At 37.6% G+C, this 22281-nt stretch overlaps 1 protein-coding gene across 2 annotated transcripts; it reads right to left on the reverse strand.

Annotated features, from left to right (window-relative positions):
* Positions 1-9: 9 nt before the first annotated feature.
* On the reverse strand, positions 10-19834 carry LOC135468317 (retinoic acid receptor alpha-B-like). Of its 2 annotated transcripts, none has more exons than XM_064746502.1 (7): positions 19710-19834; positions 7171-7338; positions 6588-6729; positions 5252-5517; positions 3192-3420; positions 1807-2031; positions 10-1417 (listed from the first exon to the last, which is right to left on the reverse strand). In XM_064746502.1, exons 2-7 carry the CDS (start codon positions 7306-7308, stop codon positions 1176-1178), a joined length of 1242 nt encoding a protein of 413 aa, XP_064602572.1. In that variant the 5' UTR covers positions 7309-7338; positions 19710-19834; the 3' UTR covers positions 10-1175. The 2 variants fall into 2 exon arrangements, with proteins under 2 accessions (XP_064602572.1, XP_064602571.1); XM_064746501.1 differs by lacking the exon at positions 19710-19834 and adding an exon at positions 13967-14032.
* Between the last annotated feature and the right edge of the window lie 2447 nt (positions 19835-22281).

A 22281-nucleotide genomic window follows, 5' to 3' on the forward strand; every position in this document is an offset into this window, starting at 1 on the left:
AGCAAGGCCTACAACAGCATATCCAGCACAGGCCTGCAACAGCATATTCAGCACAGGTTTGTAACAGCATGTGCAGACCAGGTTTGTAACAGCATGTCCAGACCAGCACTGGACCACCCCTACATTTTACCCTGAAGTTCAGTTCAGGGCAGTTCTTTCGTCTGTCGTGCAGAATCATAATATTGGACATCATTGCGGTTCACACCTAGTTCAGAACCTGCCTTGTGTTGGAATACTTCTGGACAAACTCCTTTGCAGTGAATAAGCAAATAATCACACATACTATAGAGCACCATTCCAAGCCAGCCACAATACACATACATCACTTCACCAGGCTTCTGAAGTCTTGCAATTTCAGCTGTCATTACTTTGTATTTGGTGAGTGATTGTCACTGTTTACCTGGTTCATCATACTAACATCACTCGCCAAATACACACAGAAAATACATAAAATCACAGCTCTGGGAATACATGTGTGTGCATATATGTATAGATATGTTCCAGTACCTACGACAATTGAATCTACACACAGCTGTCATCTACATCTGTACATGTATACATACATGTTGTGAAAATATATTTTAACGGCTTTTTTCTCAAAAGGCACCATGTAGTGTAAAAAACCCTGTAATAATATCCATTTCGTCAGCACAAGAACATTCGCTTTCTTGTTCCCAACAATTACATTCACATCTGGTTCTCGTTCACACAGATGTCAGTCACCGATAACAATTGTCATGCCCATGTTGAGCTTTCCTTTGAGCAGGGTCAGAACTGGGTCTTAGCCAATCAAGCACATTTTAAACTGGTTCTGTAGCTGTCAAATTGGCGTACATTTAAACATCTCTGATTCACTTCGCAGCCCTGGACATACAAGGCCAGGATTCGATACACGACAAGTGATCCCCGTATTTCTGGCCACTGTTCGATTCACCCTCCAGACCAATCACTACAAGGTCTGGATTTTGGACAAGTGAGGTGATCCCTGCATTTCTGGCCACTGTCCGATTCACTTTCCAGACCCAGTATTACAAGGTCAGGATCTTGTACAAATGAAGTGATCCCTGATCTTGGATTCACTATACAGACCCATAACTACAAATGTCAGCATTTCTAACAAGAAAGGTGCTCCTTGTATTTCTGACCTATCTCTGATTCTCTCTCTGCACCTGTCATTACAAGGTCAGGATTTCATACAACAGAGGTGATCCCTGAATTTCTGGCCACTCCATTTTGAGACTGTTTGCCAGCTTATAGTTCCACTCAGTCAAGTCCCTCAGAGCTGTGATGCGGTCGATGATACGAGCAAACCTCAGCTTCTCCTCCGGGTGTACCTTCTCTACATAGTGTTTCAAACACAGCACTAATTTCCACTGGATTTCCTCCACCTGTTTGTCATTCCCCAAGGTACATCGGTCTAAAACAGTGAACACCCTCATTAATTTTACTCTTCATGACTGTCATTAATGATCATATTCATTGTTCTCTCACAAAAATGCTGCACAAATTTCTCTATTGTTCAAATTATCCTTTTATATACATATATATAGTGAACAACAGAGAAATTTGTGCACCATTTTTGTGACTTGGAAAATTAACAACTAAGATTATTTGCAATACACTTCACAATATATGATAAATACTATATAAGCATTTTTCAAGAGTCACTTGTTTTTACTTGTTTCTGATTGATTCATCCACCTGAGAAGACCAATTAGAGGAGTTTTTTGTGAAGTTATAGATATGGATCATAATAAAACCATATAGCATAATTAAACACCCACTAAAACTTTACTTTGATCTCACCAGTAAATGTGATGACAATAGCCTTAAGTAATGATGTTTCCTCCAGGGAGAGTTTCAGGTTCTGAAATCGTTTTGACATGGCAAACACCTCTGTGACAAAGTCTATCTCCCAGACACGGGCGATCTCCTGTACATGGTAACACTGGCCCGTGGGAGAGATGCCAACCTGGAGGTCAGAGTTCATCCACCTGTACGTACACAAGAACCAGTACTCAAACCGGGAACCTACAACACATCAATATCACACATGGGAAATTATGCAGGCTGATTTTACAAGGCAGAAAACTATACAATATGTGTGTTCCTTGACAAAGCACTTAAAGTAATAAAAAGCTAAAACATGACGTAAGTTTCATCATACAGACAACTGAAAACTATGTGTAAAAATACTTTCATTTGCTTTTTTTAAATTTTTTTTTAAAGATTTTTGAAGAGTATTGAAAGGCATTCAAATATTTCAATTCTATGGGGGGCTTTATGAGCTATACTGACAGTATCTAGGAACTCTGACGTCACATCACCATTTTTCCTGATGTTCACCACAAGGAGGGAATTTTTTTTTAACATTATTTCAGTAATCTTTTACTCATGGGTAAAAAGAGTTACTACGACATTCAGAGTTGGAAAAGGTTCCTGTTACTTCAAGAGTTCCCAACCTCTGATAGTATAGTCCATAAAGCCCATCTTATAATGCAAATTTTTGAACGCCTTTAATTCTCTTCACAAAAATGTAAACGAATAAATGAAAACATATTTATGCATGGTTTTATGTGGTTTATTTAGTGATGCCTACTTCAATTTTTAGAGGTCTTTTCCTTTAAAATGGCTCACAGGTTTTCCATTCAAAACTTTGATGAACAGTCTGAGCAGTATGCAGATATAACTTCTGTAAGATCTCATCTTTACATCTTACATTTGTCCCTGGCGCAGATGGCTTAAAGCCGGCTCACAGCAACTATTCTGCCACTGGCTAAAGACGGCGTGTGTACAAATCCAGTTCTTGCTGTTTCACCTTAAGTGTCCAAGTGGATTGATCTTAAGGATTGTCAGATACCTTGGTAAGACTGGCAGTTTACTTTCGACACTTCTCCAACCATATAGCTCACCACTGTCATATAAGCAAACACTTCTTGACCCTCAGCCCTGGCTTACTGCAACTATTATAATCTTGACAGAAATGGAAGCATGTTAAAATCCAGCTCTTCATGATTTTGGTTTCAGCTCTGAGTGGAGAGAATTGTGAAGTGCCTGGTGTTGTGTTAGTCTTGGAAATTAAATCTATGTTCGCAATTTTGTCTCACAATGTAAAAACTGTGTGTATCTCATACCAGTGAGCTAAATGATCTTACAAGCAGTTTTTACCAGGATTGCCGGAATGATCTTACTTTTGATAAGGGAGGCCTGGTCATCCAGTGTCAGGGTCTCAAACTCGGGAATGGCCTTGGCAAACTGTATATATCTCATGATGCCTTGTTCCATGACCACTGTCAACCCTTTCACCATCTGCCGTCTGTCATCAAGATCAATCCCTGTTGCTTCGTAAAATGCTCGGTATTCTTGCTTTGATAAAGTGTTCAGTGTGCCAAATATCTGACCCTTCAGTTTATAATGTTCCTGTGAACATGAACAGTCAGAAGTTTATCAACATGTCAATAGGGTCAGGTAAAATTAAAGGGAGACAACTCTTACTTAATACCATACTTTCCAGCAGACTGTTCTCCATTAACATCATTCATACAGTAAGGACAGTATTTGCTAAATGACCAATGAGAAAACATCTTAATAATTCTTTTACAGTATAAACTTTTACAGTTTCAATTTTGTCTTTGTATAAGAGCTTTACTACATGCTTATAACACCAGTTTCAGAATTCAAAAGTGCCCAATGTCAACACTTTCAGACTGTATAGAGTAGACATCTGGGAAATAGACACACACTACTTGGGGTGCAAATTTCTGAATGCACAAATGCATGTGAAATTATGATGGTGCGTGTAGCCATCTCATTGTTGAAGCATGCACCACATGCACGCAGTTGAATCTGACAGCTGATGTAAACATGTTTTTAAGAAAAAATCTATGTCTGAAACTGTGTGTGGTTTCACCAAAAAGTCTACTGAAGTCCCCCCCCCCCCCCACCCACCCACCCCGTAGCCAACATGTTGGCATTTTACCTGCCTTGTAATTTACATGAAAATATATCCTCCTCACAATTTAGCCTAGGTCAAGGCACATATAATTTAACGGGCTTCAAATTATATCGCGTTCAGTATTTGGGGGGTGGGGCAAAGTAATCAACAGACATATGGTGAGTTAATGGTGAACTGTTCCCACACTGTGAAATGCAAGTCTCAGGGAGGTGGTATTAAGGTTCTGAGAACATTTAGAAACCTTAAAATTCCCTGTTCAAGAATGGTAATAAACATATGTCTTGTGTTACTCTGTGATCAAAGTTCAGATGAAAGAGTGTGAAAAGTTATTCCTAAATGGTATTGAAAAGTGTTATTCCTAAATGTGGCCTTCAATATTTTTTCCGATTTTTCCTTAAGGAGAAAAAGGCGCTTGAAAATAATTTTTGTACGGTGGGTATTTGGGACCATCTTTTGGTATTTATAGCCTTTGTTTAATAATGTCATCAGTGAGGATGTGAGACAGGTTTAACAAATATTATTGCACTAGAATTTGTTCTTTTCAGCTAACCCATGTATTAAACCTCGATTTGGATCATACTTATATTTTTAATATGTTCATAAATATTATCAAAATTTAGCTTAAATGCATATGTTTTAATATACGCTACAAATTTACATTCAAATAAATTTATTACATAAGCATCACATCCTTAGTTAGAACATTATTAAGCAACAACAATAAATACCAAAAGTTGGTCCCAAAACCCACCATACAAAAATAGTTTCAAATACCATTTTCTCTGGGAAAAAAATTCCCCAAAAATATTAACAATCATATTTGCAAAAAGCTTTTGACACTCTTTCATCTGATTTTGGCATCATTTTTATGTTTTCTTCTCCTTTAAAGTAATATTTATTTGACTGGTGTTTTACGCCGTACTCAAGAATATTTAACATATACGACTGCAGCCAGTATTATGGTGGAAGGAAACCAGGCACAGTTTGGGAGAAATTCGCGAAACCACAGGTTGTTGGGAGACCTTCCTCTGTACGGCCGGAGAGGAAGCCAGCAAGCATTGGTCTTGAACTCAAAGCAAAAACATTGGTAAGAGGCTCCTGGGTCATTTTGCCATGTTGATGTGCTAACGCCTCCATCTAAATGGAGCCCCTGTATTAGATTATTATGATTATGTATTATGTATATCAAGGTTGAACAGAGTAAAATCGTCTCCTCTCCCCCCCCCTTAACACACACATGCACAAGAAACCCCAACCAAAACCAGTTAACGGCATTTAATTCACACAATTACTCACATAATATTCTTGTTGTTTGAGGAATAAATCCTCCTTGGACTCCACGAGCTTGGCATGGATATCAAACTGTGTACTGGCCTTCACCACTAGCTCCACAATACTCTCCACCTCAATGTCTTCCTCTCTGACAATGGACTTACAACACGGAGAGTCAGACATGGGCGTGTCTATACACATAGGTTCTTTGTCCTCCTTTCCCATCAGCCTCTTTACTTCCTCTATGTCGCGGGTTCTTTTCTCGTGTGTGTATCGCCCGGTCTTAATGGCTGGATATTAAAGGAATTTTACATGATTTGAAAGATCAATGGTGTTACCATTATTATCATACCCATTGTTACCATTATCATACCCACTGTCACCGTGTTACCATTGTTATCATACCCATTGTTACCATGTGTTACCATTATTATCATACCCATTGTTACCATTATTATCATAGCCACGGTCACCGTGTTACCATTATCATACCCATTGTTACCATGTGTTACCATTATTATCATACCCATTGTTACCGTGTGTTACCATTATTATCATACCCATTGTTACCATCTGTTACCATTATTATCAAACCCACTGTTACCGTGTGTTACCATTATTATCATACCCATTGTTACCATTATTATCATACCCAATGTTACCATTATTATCATACCCACTGTCACCGTGTGTTACCATTATTATCATACCCACTGTCACCGTGTTACCATCATACCCATTGTTACCATGTGTTACCATTATTATCATACCCACTGTCACTGTGTGTTACCATTATTATCATACCCATTGTTACCATGTGTTACCATTATTATCATACCCACTGTCACCATGTGTTACCATTATTATCATACCCACTGTCACCATGTATTACCATTATCATACCCACTGTCACCGTATGTTAGCATTATTATCACACCCATTGTTACCATGTATTACCATTATTATCATACTCACTGTCAGCGTGTGTTACCATTATTATCATACCCATTGTTACCACGTGTTACCATTATTATCATACCCATTGTTACCACGTGTTACCATTATTATCATACCCACTGTCACCATGTGTTACCATTATTATCACACCCATTGTTACCATGTATTACCATTATTATCATACCCATTGTTACCCTGTGTTACCATTATTATCATAACATGGATAAGTAACCATGGAAATAGGCACAGCAATTCCGCCACACATAACATGGACTGTTGTCATGTACTGAACTGTTCTGGAGCATGGTGTTTATCGCCATTTAAATAAATCAAATGAACAAAAAGGTGTGAAATGTCAGTCTAAATACAAGCTCACCACAACAGAAAGAAAACACAAACTCACCATCTTTGGACATACCACAATCCAGACATTTTTGAAACCTACAGTAAGCACAACTATTTCTTTTGCCAGGTCCTATATTACAGGTTTTGCTGCCTGAGCATCGGTACGGCACTTTCCTGTTCAAACTTCTTCTGAAAAAGCCCTGTTGAAACAAAATGGTTTCATCATAAACACATAAATTCATATGAAAATGCAAATTTCATTGCAGAAAAAAATGATGTATGTTTTTTTATCTTCCAAGTCACCAGAAATATATTTCACATTTGACATCATACTCCAGAGAATGATCAAATTTCTGTTTTCAAATGCATCATGAAATGGAAATATCAAATGATATTAAACTGGTTTTGTGTTTTGTACACGTGTGTTGCTGATAAAAAAAGGTCAATTCTCACTTACACTAGTACAGTGTGGCCAGTATTAAATTAAAAACACTATTTTCACTATACATTTATATTTCAGATACAAGGCAGGGAATATTGACACTATCATATGATTAATTAATAGACACACTGGTTTTATTCCTAGCATATGGCAGTAAATATCTGTACCAAGGAATTCAGCCTTCCCAACATACACCTACCTTACATGCCTCGCATGTGTTCACCCCATAGTGAAGGCCTGAAGCCTTCTCCTCACAAATGCGGCATGGAGGTAATAATGGTGTGGCAGAAGATTCTGGGCTTGGCACCAGATTGGCGCTGTCTGATGTCAAAACCATGGTAACAGAGGGTCAGTCCACAACATCAGTCTGATGACAGAAGCAAACACAACTTTATCACCTAAATACTCATAAAGCTTTCAGGTATAAACAGGAAAAGCTTTATTCATGAACATGAGGATTAAGACTGTAAATGATCATAAATTTCACCCAAGACTAACTTGCCCATTTTTCTAGATTCTGCGAGTTCTATTGATTTTAGAAGGATATTTTGAGGTTTGTTTAGAAAATGGGACGATACTCTAATGGACAACTGTGCGTTTCAGCCCCCAAAATATTATCTTGTGACATTTATTTGCCTCTAAAAATGCATCTTGAAAGGTGAAATTTTAGGTCATTTAAGGTACAGGTATCAATGTAAAAATGGATGATAAGCCGGAATTTATTTCAGGCACAGCGCAAAAAATCATGCAATATGCTGTCTTTGATAAAGCCTACAATGTAACCTGTTTGGAAATGGAGAGCATGCCTCACTCTATAGGTACAATGAAATCAGGGTGTCCATAATGGCATTTTCAGAGAAAAAAGCCATAAAATAGTACACAGTATTGCAACCAGTAATCAGATTACAGGCATGACACTGTACATGTCTGTAATCATTGTGAAGCCTACATTGGTCAGGAAAATACACATTTTCCACATGCTCAAATTCAATTCTTTCCTCCTGGTTCACTTGTGAGATTTAATAAATACTGTAAACTTGTCAGTATATCCCAGCAGAGGGTGACCAGTTCACTCCACCCATAAGCTTAACATCTGCCACACAAGTGAAATGTGTTTCACAGTACAACCGAATAGTTGATTTAAAAAAAAATTCACAAATCAAATACATCAACCTGGTGTAAAACACTGTACGCCAAATACTCGACAAAGTTTCCTAACATTCTTTGGAGCAATTGACTTAATAGCAATATCATGCACAAAAAGCTTATACAGTAACCAATCTAAACAGAATATTTTTTATCATTTACGGTTACTTGACTTAATAAACAATTCTTTGCACGTGTTCCATGGACATTATTTATATTTTTACTGCTTATTGCTAATGTAAACTTACACATGCAAAAGTTTTTGGTTTGTTTAATCTAACAATATGTATTCAGATGCAAGCCAAGTCATGGCTGTCCTCCTCTTGTGGCCTACATTGTGTATGATATGCATACACATCCATGACAGTACTGGGTTATCATAAACACGGTTTCTGTTATCTACATTATATCAAAATGCCTGGGAGACTTTGATGTAGCTGATTTGCATGTGGTCTTTCTTTCCCTTAGTTGGCAGGTCATTTGAGGTAAAAGTCTCCTATCTTCATACTGTATATAGTTACAACTTTTACCATTGAAAAATGCTTATCGCCCAATGAAGCAAGGATTTTGGACTGTGACTTCCAAGGGCAAATGAATTTGTGTTTTTCATAATTATAAAATTCAGTATATGAAGCATAGAGTAGAGTACTTACATATACATGTACATGACAAATGGACAATCACAAAAAAATCTATGTAAATGAACATTATATAGTCTTTTAAACTGAACAAACACAATCTGGCTGCATACGAATTAATGCATTTGTATGTATTTATAAATGTTGTATAAAACAACTTTCACTTATATAACAGTGGTGCATGAAGTTTATACATGTAACTGTACATTTAATTAATGTCCTTTGCCATGCAGATACCTGACAAGCCTCATAGCTTTCAGCTCTCACGGTCTGCCCAATATGCAAATATGTCTTGTGCAAATTTGTGTCAGTGTTACTTAACCGCCAGGCAGTGATCACCTGTGTATTGAGGACATGACGATGCCATGCTTTAATTGCCAAACAAGACAATGACCAACACAGCCCCTATTAACCTGTTCACAAAAGGCAGCTTTAGGAACTTAAGAAATTTACAACAATGAAGTACTTTTTAACTTTCAGAAATCCAATTCATATAATCACCACCTACATTCTATAAAATTCTATATGCGCCACTATACCTGTATATACTTGAGCAATATCTTGAAGTGATGACTGAAGAAGCCAAATGAAATATATGCACTTTAGACCCAGCTGATAAAAACAAAAAGGCTGATATGACTCTATGTATCACAGTGCAGTGAAACAATCCCAATAACTGATATGTTATCTGATTGCTGTAAGATTATCCCACTTCAAAGAAACTTCATCGTTTAATAGCATAAGTTTTTGATATTAAGAAAGTTGGTCCTTAAAATATAAAATTGTTCTTTTCTCTGTTCAATGTAAACAAATTACATTCAATGCATGTGTTGTAGTATTAGTTTTTTCCTTCAGTTTTTCTTAACAGTATGCTTGGCTTAAGTGGACCATATTATATGCATCTATACTACCATCATGCATTTCTTTTTTTTTGCTTTAATAGTTGAGATGTAAATTGCGCGTCTATATATAATACAGAAACGTCTCATTTCAGCTGTTATTACTGCTGAAGTACACAAGTAGCACTTTTTCTTTAGCACTAAACCTTCACAGCAATTTTCCACCAGTTAATCTTTTGTATCAGCTCAGTGCACAACAATGATTGTATTTCGTGCATCCAACATGGCAGGCTTCAATTATGGTCAGTGCATGAGCTATATTCACAACTAGGTTAGGCAAACAACTGCAGAGATGTAGCTTTAGGTACTAAAACAGAACATTAAATAGGTAAACTAGGGCTACAGAAAACAAAAACTGCAGTAGAAGACAATTTTTAAAGGGCCTATACATGTAAAACTGTAAAAGTCTGTCTAAAAGTTGTACTATAATGTCTTCAATCAAGCAGATGTAGTCTATTTACACTTAAAGTAATAAGCCTACCTTTAACAATGGGGCTCTAGCAAATTAGCCTTGTCATCATGGGCATACAGTTGCCGTTAACACTAGCTATCTTGTCACCCCGTCCCAAGCTTATACATGGGCACTATGTCCAATGGGAGCAAGGATCTCAATACAGGCTGCATATGTGTCTACAAGACTGACAGTTTACTTAATGGACATTCACTGCCCAGCCTGTATACATAATGACAGAGCTACATGTATATATACCAGGCCAAACTCAATGTTAAGTATGTATGTATGTCATGACCTACACAGCTTCAATACATACTGGTAGTGTATATCAACCCTTCAGAGACTCTACCTGTGGGTTGACCCATTTACCATGTACAGGTAGCTGGTGGTACAAGGTAAACGGTTAACCATACACATGTGAGATCTATGTGAGTCGTAAACTCTACAACCATTTATACCCGATGCCTGGATATTCATATACAACAAGGTACATGTAAAGTGTTCTATATATGGTCTCGCTATACCAATAAAAAAAAAAAAAAGAAAACTGATGAAAATCAGAAAGAATCAAACAAAACTTTCACCTTTCTTCAACAAACTTTCCTCCGCAAACGACCACACAAGCATTGCTGACCTATTATTGTCACCAAGGACCCACAAGCTGTGAGGACAGGAGAATCAGCAAACTTCCTGTCCAAGGCCAGGTTTGAACCTGCACAACATGTGTCCTAGAGACCGAAAAGTAAGCACCTCTAACCACTTGACTGATGCCACGCTCTCTGATGTAAAAAGTGTAGATCAATTAAACTATCATATCTGTTATCAAATGTATGAAATACATGTAAGATTACATAAAACAAATCTAAAAGTACTTTCATGTATATCATTGTAAACATCATATTTAGGCATACACTTGAAGGATATCTGATTTCATTTAGTGTTTTCATACATGATTTTTTTTTCTTATTAACTTTCAGTCAACTGTTATTAAATTCACACCTTACTCAAAACATTTTCACTTATATTTATTTGATTGGTGTTTTACGCCGTACTCAAGAATATTTCACTTATACGACGGCGGCCAGCATTATGGTGGGTGGAAACCGGGCACAGCCCGGGGGAAACCCACGACCATCCGCAGGTTGCTGGCAGACCTTCTCACGTACGGCCGGAGAGGAAGCCAGCATGAACTGGACTTGAACTCACAGCGACCGCATTGGTGAGACACTCCTGGGTCATTACGCTGCGCTAGCGCGCTAACCAACTGAGCCACGGAGACCCCTTTTCACTTCTAAGATGTGTGTATACATGTAGATTTCTAAGTACGGCAATTAGCCATAAAAACAGGAAACTGTCCATGCATGCATTTCTCCATAAAGATTATCAAGCTGTGTTCAAGGGAGTTTCAGTACCTTGTAGAATTAATACTGTTCTGGCCAATACCTACCAGGTCCTGACTACTGATCAAGGTCAACAACATAACCTTGGCTAGGTCTCGCTGGATTGACTGCAGCCTTAGGTCAGGAAATTTGTCAGGTTCATGTACTAAGCATAGAACGTAAAAGTGTTATTCTTCTGGCGCTTCATTTTGTCTAGCCATAAAATAACAACCGCATTAATAAACTAAATAAATAAATAAATAAATGCTCAAACTATACACTTCAGTGAACAATTCATGTCAACAATATGCAACTGTATATACACATTTAAAACACAGTGTTTTGTGCATTTTATGCAATTTCTATCAGGTGAATGCTGCGACATGTTATCGCCATGTTATAGAGTTATTTTAAAATCTGTCCATCTCACACTGTACACATATCCCAAATTCCAAACAAATGTCATTACAACAGCCAGTAGATTCTGGATGTACAAACTACAGACCTTATTTACAGGCATGGAAGTTTGTATTTGGACAAGGTACCAGCTAAAATAACAAGGTCTACTAGTGGGTACATACACATGTCCTAATTGAATACTCAAGTTTCCTCTGTGGCTGTCTAAATGTCATGGGTGGAATACATTAGCAGCAAAAACTGTTTTAGTTATATACACATGTGAGCACATTGCCTTCATTGGATCATTTTAACGTGACTTGATTTGGTAGATTTACATGTACATGTATGTCTGTCTACTTATTAGCAATTCAACAAATTAAAAGCAATTAAAAGAACTGGTACCATATATGGCACATGTACATTTATATTTCAAATCAGTATGTGGGACAGATAATTACACTGGCCTATGTTTTAAGTGATGCTCTTTGTATAAGACCTGTCTGGATCATTGCAAGGTTGCTTACAGTGAGACAGTACATTAGAACGCAGGAATTAGCCCTAGTGATCAATGGGTTTGAACAAATAAATGCACAACCAAGCTTGCCTCTGAAAGCATGCTAACAAAACAGAAAATCTCAAGTGTACTGTATTAGATCTAGAAAGAAGTGCACTTTTGGAGGCAAATAAAGTGAAGGTCAGAAAATATAACCTTTGGTACTAAAACTTCCAAACAAACCTTGAAACACCTTTTTTATGATCAGTAGACCTCACATAATCAAGTAAAATGAAAAACCAAAAACTTTCAGTCATCTACAAAATTTTATATAAAATACTTTTCACTGAACTGTTGGAAGGTATCCACCGGGGTAAATCTGAACTGTATTTTGTAAAAATACATGCTGCAAGAGAGAAAGGTTCTACCAGCGTGAATAATACCTGCATAACCTACGTCAAGCTGTAGCCCTGACCTAGTTGCTCTTTCATCACTTAATGTAACATTATTTAGGTATATGTAAGTCAAAATTATTTCACACACAATATCCTGTATGCATGAACATGAAGTGGATTGCAACAGAACTTGTCCTTTAATCTATTCTTTCTCACATTGCTGCTCTCAAAGGAAATTGTTTCATCTTTTTTATTTTGTATTCTGTTCAAATTACTTAAGCAAGCATGACTTAATTAATCCAGTATGTCAACCTTCACAATGTAGTCACAGGCTTGCTGCATGAATGCTTCTTGTCTTGCCATATGTGTCGCAATGCACCACACCTGACGGAGCCCTGGCAGTTGCCATGTGTCTCATCTGATACCTACAGTGTGCCATGAAGGTGCCACAATGTCACATTTAATGTATACATACTGTAATTCTTCAAACTTTTCGTATCTTTGCTAGAAGTTTATTCAAGCATATTTCGAAGGCATTATTCTGTGTAAGACTGATAAAATTACACTTTTTGTAAACCCTTGAAATTGCCCAATCCAACCAATGTAGTTTCCAAAAAACAACTTAAAAATGTGTACAAATTACACTGAAAGTTACTCTTTCATATCCGAAAAGGTGGAGGAATTAGGGTGTGTGCCATATCTGATATACAGATAGACAGCATTTAGGTCACACATGACTCAATAGGCCAAAAATAAGAAACCTGACAAATATAAAATTTATGACAACATTATACATACATGTACATGTACAAGCAAGCAACAGGCAAAACAAAATACATGTACACTTTACACCGTACTCAAGAATATTTCACTTGTACAATGGAAACCAGTATTTTGGTGGCAGGTAAACCAGGCAGATCAGGCCTGTGGGAAACTCACAGCCTTCTACATGTTTCTGACCTTCCCAAGTATGGCCGGTCCACAGATGAAGCCAGCAAAACTGTCTATATACACACACAATGAGCAAGCATGTACTTGGATCAAAAGCTCCACCACATGTAAAATGTATACACCGATATTCTGAGTAGGGCATAAAACTTCAATGAAATAAATAAATACAGACCATTATGTATATAATGTTATATGTACATTAATTACAAATATACATGAACTTGAGTGCATTTATACTTACGGTAAGTTATCAGTGTAAAGTCCTGTTTTCACAAAATGCTACATGTGTATTTAAAGTGGATGACTAAAATGATGATGACATCACACATGGAAGTGTAGAGTATCTGGATGGTGGCCCATGGCACGGCTGTAATTAAAATGTGTTACAATTAGATCCTGGTCATGAACAAGGACATGATCAAAGGGCTATGTATGTACTGTTCAGTGGAAGAGTACTCAAAGTTTACTGTTTCATCAAACTCTAATGGTCAGTTTTGTCAAGTTACACCATAAAAAAATTCAACTACATTCATATGTATTAGAATATTTGTAACTTCAGACAATTACAATTTAACGGCATCTTATCTTAAACTATGGAGAAGGCTGTGGCCGAGTGGTTTAATACAGTGCAGCTTGCTCAGTCTCTAGGGCACACAAGATGAGGGTTCAAGCCCAACCTTGGACAGGGAATTTGTAGATTCGCCTGCTCTCGCTTTTTGAAGGATCTCGGCAGCAGTAAGCAGGGGGTTTTGATAATGTGTCCAGTTGCACAGTCGAATGTTTGCTGTTAAAACTTCTTGGCTTCCACCCATGTGGCACATGTCATTACTGAATGTGAAACCAAAGCCAGCTTAACTCAGGTGACATATGTCTTGAAAAGATTTTTGGTGTGAAATTCTTTCTGTAAAAGTAATCTGAAATATCTATACTTCAAATATGATACAATGTAGATTCAGTTCCCTGTAGCGCATTAAACTTTAGAAAATGGCAAAAAAAATCAGCATTTCACCCATTTAGCTCCATGTTATTTTAATTTATTACTTGCAGCTCCTTGCTAATAAGGTGGATTCTTGAAACTATGAATAAGTGTCAGATTTTGTCTCGCCCTGCAACCTGTATGCCGTCCAACTCAACTGAAACTTGCATAATTTGAAAAGACGACAAATGTTTGTACACAATTTATAACAGATGGTGCTTAAACTAGCAAAAAAAAAAAAATTCTTTGATACATTTAAGATGCTAGCCGCTTCTATCTGAGCCATGGAATTTTGTCAGCTGTTGAGATTGTTCTGTTTGCAACATGTTTTCTGAGCAATCACCCAAATGTGGCCAATAAATTGGTTTGGTGCAAGTTTCATTATTATTCACAATTGCATGGGTCCCTGATTAATTTAGGTGCCCAAGGAAGACATGTCTTTTTTTCTGAAATGAATAATTGTTACTATGGTTATTAACATCACATGGTGTATATGGTAATTAATGTCACATGGTGTATACATGTACATGTGGATGTCCTGACATTCAATGAGAAGATGGAAGACATGCCAGCATATGGAAAACATGGGTTGTGCACAAAGCAACATTCGCTACTCAAATACAGCAGCAAATTGCCAGTAGTAGATCATGAAATCCTCTGTATAAATTTGTACCCTGCAGTATATCCCTTCATTGGAATTAAGGTACATATGTCAACTTGACAACTATGCACACCCGTACATGACAGGAATTATCGTGTATCAGCTGTCAACGAGTGTACTGTGTTACCTCCTTGTCACATGACTACTCTGATCTAATATTATGGAATGTACAAATTGTGCACTGAACGTCAGTCTCAGTGCATAGCAGTTTGGCAACGAAAATGCTTGTTTATAATTATGTAAGTGTGAGATTCAATTCCCCTAAGTCGCTTGAATTTCAAAAAGCGGGAACAATATGAATGAAGAATGGCATTACATGAATGATTCATGGGTGTGTCGTTTTAACTAACCCCAATAAGGATGTATATATTTCTATTGCTGACTCGCTAAAACAACAATTAGTCAAAGCCACCAGATGCCACTGTCAATCAAGGCCAATTACACTAGATTCCTAGTTTCCTATCAAAACCTGCTTGCCATTTTACCCTTTGTTAATTATTTCATTATTTCTTCTTCTTTTTTTTTTTTTTGCCTGAGATGGTCACAAAAGGCAAAATTATAATTTCAGAATGCTGAAATATAATAATGATAATGAAAAATTAGAATTGTTCCAATGCCAATGCCAATGCCAATTTTTGAGAATGTTCTGACGAGAAAAAAGGACTCAAATGTCACTGGACTTATACAGACATCAGGTCAATCTTTAATCTTACAGATGTTTCTGTTAACCTGACAAAAGTATATACAAACTATAGTAGTATATACTATATATCTGCCAGTCTACACTGTGATATCTGAGCACAAAACATGCAGCCACTACTGCATGGTATGAACGTTTGACAAAACGATCAAGGAGAACCCCAACACCTACATTTTCTTACCAAATGTTCCCCAGACACAATATGTTTGCCATGTTAGTATTAAACAGGGTTCGTACAGGTATATGAAAATGAAATTCAAGAAGTTTTCCAGGAGTTTTTTGTCATTCTCAAGGTTAGTTTAACCATACCATGGTGCAAATTATAGGCTATATTTTAAGGCTGAATTATAGATGCTTTAATTTGCATGCATGTATATTAAATAGTGCGCTTGCTTTTGCAGGAAATATCTGCCCTTCACTGCTGTAATGCCACACATTCTTAGACCCGGCCTTGGCTCAGTCAAAAAAATCAACGCCAGATATCATTAAGCAGGGCTTCCCCTGGTTCAGTCACTTTTTTAGCCAGTCACTTTAGCCACTTATCAGAGTTTGCAGTAAATACTATTTTTCTTTAGCAATACTTCCTTAGTGGCCATGACTCTTGTAGGTCTCCTTCTGTAATTCGTTTTTATCTGCACTGGTGTAGCTGCTAGAATCAGTTTTGTCCCTTCCAGCTATATCTGGAGTTTATCAAACCTTACATTTAGAACAATTGCCTTCAAAATAATGGACCAATGCTTGGCAGCATGTTTTTGTTTTTTGAAAACAAAAATCAATCCTTTTTTCAACCTATCTGTAGGATCCTAGTAAAATGTAATTTCCTCAATCAGCAAAATTTGTTACGAAATTAATTTGTACATTCAGTTTATTTAAATACAACATTATGATCAGTACACTGGTGTAACACAGTCTGACAGGAGAAAACCAGACGGCGTACACATTTATGTAAAAGGACATTTTCTGAAACATTTAATTTACTTCGGATCCAACCAAAAAATAGTTTACTAAGTGGAAAAGTTTACATTTTTCATGGGAGGTAACTTCATTTACAGGTGTAACGCTACCCTGATTTATTTCCCTTGACAATTTTTTTTTTTTTTTTTACAATTGGCGATGAAAGGCATTCCCCAAAATGCCATGATTCTCATTCTTTGATTTCAAGCGTTATTTAATGTAAGTCAACTTGCGACAATGCTGAACACCCTTTGTAGATTTCTGTTAAGTAACCATGACAAGTAATAAAACTGTGTTGTGAAAATCTGCTAAAAATCCCGGAAAACTCTCATCGTAGAGTTTGTATAACGTTTTTTTCTCAAGTAAGTACATTTGTCGCCAAAAACATTCGCATTTTTTCAAATTTTATCGCTATTTCAAAAAACGGTTTTAAATTTACGACAATGGCGAGTGCAAGCGGAAGCCCTGATTATGGGAAAATTATCGGCGAGCTCCCGATGTACAAACTCGGCGGTCAGCAGACAATATTTAAGTTCCGGACAAACACAGATTTTCAAAGAGTTTCCAGGAGTATTTGTCTTTTTTAAGGACTTTCAAGTACTTGAAAATGAAATTGTATTTTTCAAGCACTTTCAAGGAGTTTCAAGGACTGTGCACACCCTGTTAAACTGCATTTAAAAAAATATTATTTTAACTAGTTCCACTTAAAACAAGTTAAAGTTGGACCATCTGCCTATCATATCAGCCATGGAGCCCTGGTGGAGTGACGTTATGCCGTAAAGATCTGCCGGGATTATGTATTGAAAAGCCCTGCAAAGCACTGACAAATCCATGCATTAGGCCTACCCACTGTGTGCTTTTCCTGGAGCTATCGTATGACTAAACCTATAATTACCTCTACGTGTACACCTCTCAATTAGCACCATGAAAATCATATACGAGTTTTACAACAAATATTTTTAAAGATATTGGAGTTGTATTAGGTCCTGGAAAAACGTGTACATCAAACCATCTGGGCGATACAATGACCTATTTTCAATCACATACCGGCCACTGTAGATGACACATACGAGCTCCTGTTTGGTTTGTCTGACATGATTTAGACATCCATGGACTTACGGTAATACCCATGGAGAATTTGCCGTGGTTTCACAGTCCACAGACCGTACATTTTTATTGTTAAGATGTGCGGTAGGCCTACTGGCTACAGCTGATTGAGAGTTGCAATGACAAGAACAATCTGACGCTCAAAACCGCTTAATATATATAACTATCAAGCTAATCTTTAGATTCATCTGCAAACATAAATAAGGCTCTAATTATACTGAACGGAAACAGTAATTGGCAACACATAGAAATGCCAATTTAAATTTTGCCTGAGTTCCCGTTATGGGTTTCAAGATACAGCATGATGTGGGGTGTTATGTGTGCACAACGGCATGTAGGCGAGGTTTGGACTAAGCTGGAGGGCCGCCCTGTCACCTAGTGGCCATTGTCGGGCAAAGGCCAGCGGCTCCCCACAGTATGCATCACAGCCTGCTGTTTCAAAAAAGCAAGTAACACAACAACTTCTGCATGTCGGCAGTGAAAATCCTGAATTTCTTCTTTTGGATTTGTTGAGAGGGTATAAAGACTGGTCGTTTGGACTTTCATTTTAGTAGGCAAGGCTAAATTAGCAAAACCCATACGACTATGTGATGGAGACCACCGTAATCAAAGGGTGTTTTTGAAGAAACGTGGTCGATATTTTCTCAATTTGTGACATTTTTAGGCCAAGTATGTAACTTTACAGTACCCTGCATTAATTGTGTTACTGCTGTCACAAAGAAACACTGGGCCATAGAATAATCTCAAAATAGGCTGTGAAAGTATAGTGATTGTCTCCTGTTGTCTGTGTTGTACACATAAAGAAGCCTCACAGGCTTCCAGGAAATGTATCGCCATGACATCACATGGTCAACAGTGGTTCGATCATAGTGGAGCAGATTTTTTCTGATGTTTGATCACTAAATTCTACCGTTTTTCTTCCGTTATCAATGTTTCAAACAATCAGAATTGATTCAGGAAACATGAAAGCATCTGTGTGCAGTTTGAAAGGCCCAGCGCTGGTTTTTTATTTTAACAATGTTAGCACCATCCCCTATCCCCTTCTACAGTAGGCTATGACGGAGTATGTTGGGTGAAACAGCCTGTACATACAATTACAGGTACAGCCTTAAAAGACAACATATAACATAATCATATTTGCTTCATAGTAGAGTTGGAAACAGACCCAAACAACCTTAACCATTTTGTTCTGAAACAGGTGCATTTTCAAGCTATAGATAACTCTCACTTCATTGGCTAAAACTGGTAACACTGTGACGCTTTTGATTTTCTCTATACGAATGATTTTGTTACTTCGAACAGTAATATCTTGGTTAACTGTTATGCAACATCACAAGAATGAATGGGTATGCTATCTAACCCTTAAGCAAGATCCTTCATTGATGCACATTTCCATTTGGTCCAGGGTTGCCTTTTCTTTTAAGTGTATCATTATCACTTGAACTGTGTAGGCCTACAATCATTTCACTGTCAGCATGGAACTTTCATGCATGTAAATTTTGCAAAGTTAACAATGATGGACAATATCCACTGAATAGGGAGATATTAATTTTACACAATCATATAAGATTAAAAAGAACACATACACACACATCAGGTCGAGTTGTTCATGTCGTGCAACCTGACACAGCGCGTAGGCGGCAGCAAGATTTCTTCACCTCAGTGTGTCTGATCAAACACAGCTTATTGTCGGATGTTCAGTTTCCGTGACCCACCAAACCCTTAGTGAGTGCCCAGAATGCAGTGTGTTAGTGGCGATGACATCGCAAAACAAAGTTCTTTTTATTGAAATTTCGTCATCTACTTACCTCAGGGGAACAAACTTCGGTAATTTGAGGTGGACTTTCCCGTAAACTTTCGTTCTGCTGTCATTCGCTCGAGCCTTGCGTCACACCTTCTCATCTCACGTGAACAGGTGTCACCTCTAATCTGATTGGCTTCTTGGTCCACGTGACGCCCGACACACTTTTATGTCAACAAAAGCATGCGATTCCTGCTCTTGCCTAAGGTGGTATGTGCACAGGATAGCATACATATAGGTTTAATTTCAGACGCTTTGCATAAATAGAAGTGCGGGTAACAGCATCGGGGCTTCCGCACTGAAATGACATATCATGACCTATACTTAAAAGTTGTAGACATATGCGAATATAGATGTACTCATACACATTGAAGTTGGTGTAAGCACCTGGCTAAGCCGGGCCTCCGCAAGTAGTGTTCCGGCTCGGCGCGGCGCGGCGCGGCGTAATGAACCACGAGCCTCTTACCAATGCGGTCACTGCATGTGAGTTCAAGTCCAGCTCTTGCTGGGTTCCTCCCCAGAGTTAATTGGGAAAGTCTATCAGCAACCTGCGGATGGTCGTGGGTTCCCCAAAGGCTTTGTCCGGTTTCCTCTCACCATATAATGCTGGTCGCCGTCATATAAGTAAAATATTCTGGAGTACGGCGTAAAACGCCAATCAAACAAATAAATAAATAAATATAACAAACGCTACAGAGAGAGGCTGTTGACAAGGTAATGACGGAGGCAAGCAAAGACCTATACCACCCCTAAACAAACTCCAACAGCTCAATTCCGTCGTCTAGACCAGTTTACAAAATCGTCTGCAATTTGCATAAAACTTGCCCAATAGCTTTGTAGTAATGATATAAGATAGACCTGACCAACAACAACTTGTTCACATTGTCGGTTGCCGTGGTAACCGAGACTATCTTTCCTGGATTTTGTATTTTAACAAATGCACGCAAGATGGTGCAAATTAGCCTATCAGAAATATATCCACTGGGAAGATAGCTTCAGGGAGTATCTTGCTTGATGTGTCAACAGAACATTTTAATCCTGCTTGCATGTTTTAAAATTAATTAATTTAGAAATTTTGGAAAAAAATTTAAACAGAGGTTTTAAAATGCCCATAGTTATCATCTCTTTAATCATTCTCATTATCGACTTATCATTTCATAATGTTTAAACATTTTGTTAATGGGATGCAAAAGCTAAAGGCATAATTATTTTGGATTCAGCTCGGCAAAATTGAAAGAAAATAGGCGCGTATTTCCGTTTGTTGTGACAATTAAATACACGAGTTACTCCCCTTGAATGACAAACCCTTCGATAAACGGCTGCTGACAAGTTATGTGCGTTTGCTCAGCTTATACATTTGTTCAGTGCATGAAATCACTATGTGCTCCATTCACTAAAAATAATTTAGCAAATCCATTTAATCCCATATTCTGCATTCCTGTAGCCTAAATATGCATTCTGTAAAACGGGTCGGAAGTAGGGGGTCACGTGACATTTTTTTTGTCAAAAACAAAATGGTCGCCCAATGCACTGGGGGAAAAGTCACTTTTTGCTACTTCGCTAGCAACCAGTATGGCCTCGTACAAAACAGCATCACGAAAACTTTGCAGAAATACTTATACAATCTGGGAAACTGAACATTATACAAATCCAACGGATACAATATCGCTGACAGCGATTCAAAAACAGGCATTTTCCTATGCAGGAACGTTGGGAGGATCGTTTTCTTCACCCACGCCGTTTAAGTTAAACTTTTATTTATTTATTTATTTTTTGTGTCTATTATGACTCATGGCAAAAGCGGGGATTCCCCGAAGCTATAGACCCAGGAGACACCTGCTGGCCAGATCAGCCTCCGCCTCCCCTGAGCTACTGGAGAAATGTCCAGCTCAGTAAGAAACTAATGTAGATTACATACTAGTAATCAGACACACATTTAGTAAAGAATGATGAAAATTGTTTACAGACGTCAAGAGATACTGTCTTTACAAAGCTTGTCACAAATAGCATATACAACTTAGGCCTAAATGATTCAGTGATCACCAAACACGAACAGAATTCTTCCCAATCTGTATACATGTGTTCAAAAAATATGTATATGTACAAAAAAATAATGAGAAAATAAATTTTCTTACCCCCAAGCATCCTGAAGTACAATAAAGATTTTAATTCGATTGATTTAAAATTGATTGATTTATTTATTGGTTGAATTATTTACTGTTATTTTATATATTAGTATTTATTCAAGAGACATGTATCTCGTGACATCTGACAGGTGATGCAATGTGGTCACCGGAACGTGCGTTTTTGAGGCTATGTTTTCATTTTAACCCTGTGTACAGACTACTCAAGCTATG

Source organism: Liolophura sinensis, chromosome 6, assembly GCF_032854445.1.
Source record: "Liolophura sinensis isolate JHLJ2023 chromosome 6, CUHK_Ljap_v2, whole genome shotgun sequence".
NCBI lineage: Eukaryota > Metazoa > Mollusca > Polyplacophora > Chitonida > Chitonidae > Liolophura > Liolophura sinensis.

Bases quoted from the DNA above. Each gene is read 5' to 3' on its own strand.
- LOC135468317 (XM_064746502.1), bottom strand. From the start codon at position 7,308: ATGGTTTTGACATCAGACAGCGCCAATCTGGTGCCAAGCCCAGAATCT. The intron at 5,518-6,587 runs GTGAGTTTGTGT...TTTAATATCCAG, and splicing joins TTGTGGTATGTCCAAAGATG to CCATTAAGACCGGGCGATAC. The intron at 3,421-5,251 runs GTGAGTAATTGT...TCATGTTCACAG, and splicing joins TCAAACAACAAGAATATTAT to GAACATTATAAACTGAAGGG.